Source organism: Cynoglossus semilaevis, chromosome 8 (genome assembly GCF_000523025.1).
Source record: "Cynoglossus semilaevis isolate Cse_v1.0 chromosome 8, Cse_v1.0, whole genome shotgun sequence".
NCBI lineage: Eukaryota > Metazoa > Chordata > Actinopteri > Pleuronectiformes > Cynoglossidae > Cynoglossus > Cynoglossus semilaevis.
In genome coordinates this window covers 27,440,960-27,448,257 of record NC_024314.1, presented here as the reverse complement: position 1 = coordinate 27,448,257, position 7,298 = coordinate 27,440,960, and the positions used below count along the sequence as shown (strand labels likewise).

Here is a 7,298-nt window from a genome sequence, read left to right as displayed (position 1 = left end):
GACTTTTTTTTTTTAACATTATTGCATTTTCAGTAATGTCAAAGCAGGAAACGCTTTACTTTCAATAAAAGTTCATTATTTTAAATATTTTATATCTTCGTCACAAAACTTTTAAACTGGGAATAATAGTATATTGATAATAATCAACCATCAATAATATTTTTAACTTTATTACTTTGTATTTTTATCCCAAATCGTTGACATTTAAATACTTGCCTTTAGCATTTAGGAAGCAAAAAAATAAATAAAAAATAATAAACACAACTGACAAGTATTTTATTCCTTTTTTTTAATTAATTCTTTGTTTGATAAATTACTAGGAAAAAAAACTTTAAGTCTGAGATCTAGAAATTCTGAACAGTTTCTTCTGCTACACTGTTGTTTCATACAGTCTGTACCTGCTTGGAATGCTCTCTCCTTGTCTTTCCCCCCTCGCTCTCTCTCTCTCTCTTTCTCTCTCTCTCTCTCTCTCACACACACACACCACACACACAGACACTTAAAAGATTTCTGTGCCTTGTTGTTTTTGTTCCTGCATTGAGTCAAGACCGTCACCCGTACAGGACCGCCTGTTTCTGACTCCAAACTCAGACGACAGTTGGACTGAAGTTTTAGTTTTGCTGTTGTTTTAATATTTTAGCCAAAATGTCAGGGGGCTCTGGAGTAACAGGCTCATTTGCAACGACAGACTACGTGGTTTTTGCGATGATGCTGGTGGTCTCAGCAGCGGTCGGGGTCTACTACGCCTGGGCAGACAGGGGGCAGAGAAGCTCAGGGGACTTCCTCATGGGGGGCCGCAGACTGACAGCCCTGCCCGTCTCTCTGTCCCTGACTGCCAGCTTCATGTCAGCCATCACCGTGCTTTCAAATCCAGCCGAGGTAAGGGATTCTCTTGACCGTGAGACGCTGTCCCACAGCAGATTCACTGACTTCTTCAGGTAAAATAAAATCAGACTAAAAATCTGTCAGAAAGTCAAAGGTCAATGTCACTATTTAGTCCCCGTAAATAATGTGTTTAATTAGTTATTACAGGTAAAGAGTAGACTGTAGATACTGAGGTATATTTATAAGATTTGTGGTTTAAACATTTTTATTCTCCAAACATATTTTACTATTATTTTGTGTAAATATATATATATATATATGGGTCCCAAAAGCCATAGAAAATCTTAATTATTTCAGCTGACGTCTGTTTCCACAGGTTTACCGCTATGGAGCCATTATTGTGTTTTATGGTCTGTCCTACATGATGACCATGGTGGTGACATCAGAGGTCTTTCTCCCAGTCTTTTACAGACTTGGCGTCACCAGCACCTATGAGGTGAATGGGTTTTTAATGATACTGTATGACTGTTCTTTAATGGGTTATTAAATAATTATTGATGTATTTAAATGATTATTTTTTACAGTAGAAATATTTTTGGTATAAAAAACTCAGTTTTTTTCAGTCTGTCAAATATATATAAATTTATACTGTATATGTTTGGAGTCTGACATGTGTCATGTTTATGTCCAGTATCTGGAGCTGCGTTTCAACAGAATGACCCGGCTAATGGGAACTGGGCTTTTCATTGTACAAACGGTGAGTGAGACACAAATCCACACGTACTGTCATTACAGTGGCTGAGGTTTGTGGTCGAGGATCGACTAATGCCCAGGTTCTGACCTCTGTTGTCAAAGATCCTCTACACCGGCATCGTCATCTACGCCCCTGCCCTGGCTTTAAACCAAGGTGAGTCGGTCACAGCCCACAGGAGTCAGAACAACATCGCACTCGGACACGAGGGCACTTGAACCTGCAACCGTTGCTGCTTCGTCAAGTGACCACTCTCTGACCGCCTGTTCTTTCTGCAGTAACCGGTATGGACCTGTGGGGGGCAGTCATTTCCACTGGTGTGGTGTGTACCTTCTACTGTACAATGGTAGGTGACTGCGTCAGTTCAAATCTTTTTAAAACAAAAAAGTTTTTTTACGGAGTCGCTAAAGAAACGTGGGATAAAAAAAGTCGCGCATGCGCAGCAGAAATCTCTCATGTTCCTTTAGGAGCTCTGTCAATTTTAGTTGGTTTTTGATCATTTTTGATCATCCGATTTCTAATCAACCCTTTATGGTTGACATCTGATCAGGGAGGTCTGAAGGCCGTGGTGTGGACCGATGTTTTTCAGGTAAAAACACCGATAATAACATTTTAAATGGATAAGAGTAAATGTAAATGACGTCAGTGTTTTTTAATGTTTTACCTAACTTTTAACTCATCCCCCTCTTCCTCCTCCTCCTCCTCCAGCTGGGCGTCATGCTGGCAGGCTTCCTGTCCGTCATCATCAGGTCTGTGGTCCTCCAAGGTGGAGTCCTGCCCATTCTCTTGGACTCACAGGAAGGTGGACGGCTTCAGATATGGGAGTGAGTACGAGCAGAGTTCTGAACTCTGGAGGAACTGAACCCTCACTTGATGGTTTTTTCACTATTTTGGAAAAATAAATGTACAAGTTGAAATAAATCACTGAACAATAAAGTACGTGAGGTGATAAAAAAATTCAATAATCACAATTTACTCAAGACTTTTAGTTTTTTGGAGAAAACATTTTTTGTTGTCAAAGATTAATAAAGACTAATACATTTATTAAAAATTTCTTTTTTGACTTTTTGGTAAAACGTAACCCTCCAATCAGCTTTGACCCAAACCCTCTGAAAAGACACACGTTCTGGACCATAACCGTCGGTGGGACGTTCGTCTGGGTCAGTATCTACGGGATAAACCAGGCCCAGGTCCAGAGATACATCTCCTGTCGGACCATCAACCACGCCAGAGCGTGAGTAACACCGACACCGGCCTGAAGGAAACGTTTACCAAAAAGTTAAGGAAACTCTTACTGTCATGTACTGTGTAGTACATCTGAGTACTCCTGTGTTTTTTCATCCTGCGTCCAGATCTCTGTACATCAACCTGTTGGGCCTGTGGTCCGTCCTGCTCTGCTCTGTTTTTGCCGGATTGTGCCTTTACTCGGTCTACAGGAGCTGCGACCCGTGGACGGCTGGTCTGGTTTCAGCTCCTGATCAGGTTCAACCACAGACACACAGACACAGACACAGACACAGACACAGACACAGACACAGACACAGACACAGACACAGACACAGACACAGACACAGACACAGACACAGACACAGACACAGACACAGACACAGACACAGACACAGACACTCACTGGTCTGATAATAATGAATTAACGTTGCATACATTTTACAAACAACACAAACGCTTACGCTAACTTTTTGTTTTGTTTTGTGCCTTGGCAACAGTTCCAGACATCGGTTTTCGGCTCAGTCGGAGGAACAGATTCCTGGAATCCTGACATAAAACACATTTATTTCTGTTCAATTGTTGTTGTTTTTTTCTCAAACATATCTGTTATTCAACCTGTGGGGCGTGTCCTGCCCGTTGGCCTCTTGTTTACTCTAACATATGAAATATTTGGTTTTGTTTGTGACACTGAAAGATACAGTAAAGGGCCAGTCCTGGAAATTCCAAGTCAGAACTGAACTGTAGAGACTTTTTCACTCGTGTGTAAATATATATAAAAAAGTCGTTACTTTGGTGTGAACGCAACAGTTCTAGACGGTTCCTGTCCTGATGTCTCCAGGGACTGATCTCTGATGATGGGTCATATTTACCGTCTTCTCCTTTTTTCCAGTTGATGCCATATTTGGTGATGGACATCTTGAAGGACTTTCCAGGACTTCCAGGACTATTTGTGGCGGCGGCGTACAGCGGATCTCTGAGGTAACGTTGACTGTCACACTTGGGTTCCACCATGTCGTTTTATTTCCTCCAGTTAATGTGTTTGTTATGTCGTATATTTCACTGAATGATTTACATCAGTGTTTTTCAACCTTTGGATCGCAACCCCCACACTGGGTCACCTGGAATTCAAATGGAGTCGCTTGAAATGTCTAGTAATTGATTTTAAAAAAAAAGTCTTTTTCATTTAAAATAATGATTAAAATTAAAAATTAAAATATTCTTGATTGGAAAAAAATGTCTGAAATTTGTGATGTCACAAGCAAAAAAAAAAGGTCGGGAACCAGTGGTTTACATCATAACATACAGTCAGACAGAAGAAGGAACGTGTTCATCAAAGTATTACTACAGTTCTGTGTCATTGCTGTTAAACCGCAGCACAGTGTCGTCCAGCATCAACGCCCTGGCGGCCGTGACCGTTGAAGACCTGATCAAACCGCACGCTGACCTGTCAGAGAAACAGCTGAACCGGATCTCCAAAGGACTCAGTGAGTGGAAACGACTGTTTGTCTGGGCTTCGTGCCTCAAGGTCGTGGTTAAAAATTAAAAAATGCACTCATCTCTGCAGGTCTGGTGTTCGGAGCCCTGTGCGTTGGAATGGCGGCATTGTCCTCACTGATGGGAGGGATCCTGCAGGTGGGGCTGTTTATCGTCTCTGGGTCAACAATAAAACTTTACGAGAACGTTTTGTACTTTTTAATCAGTCAAAAGTTCCTTCACCTTTGACCAGACGTTTCTCCGTCCTCAGGCAGCCATCAGTATATTTGGGATCATCGGCGGTCCTCTACTTGGTCTCTTCACGCTGGGAATCCTTTGTCCTGTGGCCAACACTAGAGTAAGTCCGTCTGATTTGACGGAACATTTAAAAAAAAAATTGATTCTTGTGATTGTCCTGCAGGGGGCTCTGGCAGGTCTGGTGTCAGGGTTGGTCATGTCCCTGTGGGTGGGCATCGGAGCCCAGGTCTACCCCTCTCCTCCTGAGCTGACCCGGCCTCTGCCCCTGACCACAGAAGGCTGTAACTTCACCACCGCGAACCACCTCAACTGGACCGCCACGGCGCCACCAACACAACTGGACCACACTGCTGCGGCTGCAGGTCGCCACAACCACAGCAGGTACTGAACGGGCCGCAGCTGGGCAGGAGGAGGGGACTTCATTTGATTAGTCACGATTAATTGTTTGTAACAAATATCAATTAATCATGATTAATTAAAGGTTTAATCAGGTTGGTGATGAATAACGATTAATCACAAATAATTATACACGATTAATTATGTAATAAATAACAATAATCATGTTCGCAATGAATAACGATTAATCACGATTACTTAATGGTTACAAACACTATAGATAGCATTTTAGCTAATGTTTCCAAAGGGTTCAGTTGTTTAACATGACACCTCCAGGTGATAAAACTACCCTTTTATTTTAATGAGAAACTATTAATAATTAATTAATTTCAATATTTTGACAGAAACCATTGTTTTTTTCCGTTTTTCTGCACAACTAATTGTAAATTATTGAAATTTGATTTTAACGACAAAACCAACAATAGTTTTTGACATTTATAACAGACGACTGATTAATGAGAAAAATACATTTTTAAATGTTATTAAACCCTAAAATATATCATATGTATGTTATTAAAATAAAATATAATAAATATGTTAAGAACTGGTCCATATTTGTCACCATTTTACAGCCTAATGTTTTGCTTAACTTCTGCCCATTTGGCTGGAAAAGAGGGGGAAAAATGTGGATTACGATTCCTGGTCATTAACCTGGAATTCAGGTTTACTGTTACCACCAGGCCAGAACTGAATGTTCCTGAAAAAGAAAGTTCAAACAGAGAAGAAATGTTGACGTTGTCCTCTCAACACGTCCTCCTGTGTCTCCAGGCCGGTGCTGGCAGAACACTGGTACTCCCTGTCCTACATGTACTTCAGTCCAGTTGGAACCGTAGCAGCGGTCAGCGTGGGTCTGATCGTCAGTCTTTTCACTGGTACTTTTCTTTGTTGTTGTTTTTTTTTGTCTCATTCTTCATGTCCTCCACATGAACGTAAACATGGTTTCCTGTGTTTGTGGTCAGGAGGCTGCGGTCAGGAGGTGTCGTCAGAGCTGACCCTGATGAAAGAAGACACGTCACTTTATCACCTGTTCCAGTTCCTCTCACACAGAGTCAGTGTCGATCAACTACTCACTCTGTACAAATGAGTTTTTGAACTGTTGACATGAACTTTTGACCTTCGCTCCTCGCCTCTAAGGTCACGTGGTGGACAGGTCGACGCGACCCGACAATCGACAGAGCGGAGAAAACCGGCAACGCCAACCCGGCCTTCTACCACGTGGAGCTGGACTTGACCAAAACCACAGTTCCATCCTGATCCAAGGAATCGAAGGAACCACAGTCCTGGATCTGGAGGAGGAATCGGTTTTTCTTTTTTTTTATGTCAAACATGAAGTATTTTATAGTGAAGACTGTTGATGTCAGTGATCAAATCCAACAGTCAACAGTCTGGGGACATTTTGTTCTTCAGTGAACAGGGAGCACATTCCAAAAACAACAGTACCAGACACTCAGTACCAGACACTCAGTACCAGACACTTAGTACCAGACACATAGTACCAGACACTCAGTACCAGACACTCAGTTCCAGACACTCAGTTCCAGACACTCAGTACCAGACACTCAGTTCCAGACACTCAGTTCCAGACACTCAGTTCCAGACGCTCGTTACGACCTCAGGTTTTAGCACCTTAGCTCTTCTGATGTCTGTTGATTAACTTTTGGCTTCTAATAAAAAAAAAAAAGATTGCGTTGTTGACACAGATGTTACACACTGTAAAGTACAATACTGTAAAGCTCAGTGGTTCTCAAACCACGGTACGCCTAACACTGCTGGTACTTGGCTTCTCTTTGGACTCATTTTTTTAAAGGAAAATGAACAACTCTTAGCTGTTTATAAACATCTCATAAACCAAAACTCTAACTGTTCTCAATCAAAATGACCAATATTAAGTAGCTTCACGGACCACCCGGGGGTCCCCGAACCTTCTGTTGAAGGCCTCTGATCTAGTGCAGAGTGACAGTGTCAGTTGTTACAGTGCTGCATTGACGTGCGACTGCTGGTTGTGACAGTGGAGGACCTGATCAAACCGTTCACCAGGCTGTCCGAGCCCCTTTCCTACTTTTATTTTGGCCTTGTTGCCACGGTTACATCCATCCTTGTGGGAATAATCGCCATCTTGGCTACAGGTAAACCAGACTGATCGACAGCATGAATCCGGTTCTATTTTGTTGACAGAGAGTTCATTTCAGGCGGCTCGGTGCAGGAAGTTGAACCAACGCTCGTGCTCCAAAAGGAAGACACAACCGTGTACCAGGCATTCTTGTTTTTCAGAAAGAGAGTAAGTTTACAAGCGTGAAGGTTTTATAACAGTAAAACTTGTACCTCCTAATGTGTTCTTTACTCCTTAAAGACCAGGAGACGGACAGGA

The 7,298-nt window shown here is 42.1% G+C and overlaps 1 protein-coding gene and 1 long non-coding RNA gene across 2 annotated transcripts; one reads left to right on the top strand and one right to left on the bottom strand.

Annotated features, from left to right (window-relative positions):
* Nucleotides 1-241: 241 nt before the first annotated feature.
* slc5a8 (solute carrier family 5 member 8) lies at nucleotides 242-6,631 on the top strand. The gene is made up of 17 exons (XM_008315932.3): nucleotides 242-879; nucleotides 1,202-1,321; nucleotides 1,517-1,582; nucleotides 1,681-1,732; nucleotides 1,855-1,922; nucleotides 2,127-2,165; nucleotides 2,285-2,400; nucleotides 2,670-2,810; nucleotides 2,929-3,058; nucleotides 3,693-3,781; nucleotides 4,178-4,287; nucleotides 4,368-4,435; nucleotides 4,548-4,634; nucleotides 4,698-4,915; nucleotides 5,699-5,802; nucleotides 5,890-5,978; nucleotides 6,065-6,631. The coding sequence occupies exons 1-17, from the start codon at nucleotides 646-648 to the stop codon at nucleotides 6,182-6,184; spliced, it is 1,851 nt and encodes a 616-aa protein (XP_008314154.1). The 5' UTR covers nucleotides 242-645; the 3' UTR covers nucleotides 6,185-6,631.
* LOC112487300 (uncharacterized) lies at nucleotides 5,822-6,191 on the bottom strand. The gene is made up of 2 exons (XR_003050260.1): nucleotides 6,002-6,191; nucleotides 5,822-5,924 (listed from the first exon to the last, which is right to left on the bottom strand). It is a non-coding gene; the product is annotated as an uncharacterized LOC112487300 (long non-coding RNA).
* Nucleotides 6,632-7,298: the final 667 nt, after the last annotated feature.

Excerpts from the sequence above, each read along its gene's own strand:
- slc5a8 (XM_008315932.3), top strand. The coding sequence starts at position 646 with ATGTCAGGGGGCTCTGGAGTAACAGGCTCATTTGCAACGACAGACTAC. Across the intron at positions 1,583-1,680 it reads GGCTTTTCATTGTACAAACG|ATCCTCTACACCGGCATCGT; the intron begins GTGAGTGAGACA and ends CTGTTGTCAAAG. Across the intron at positions 2,166-2,284 it reads TGTGGACCGATGTTTTTCAG|CTGGGCGTCATGCTGGCAGG; the intron begins GTAAAAACACCG and ends CTCCTCCTCCAG.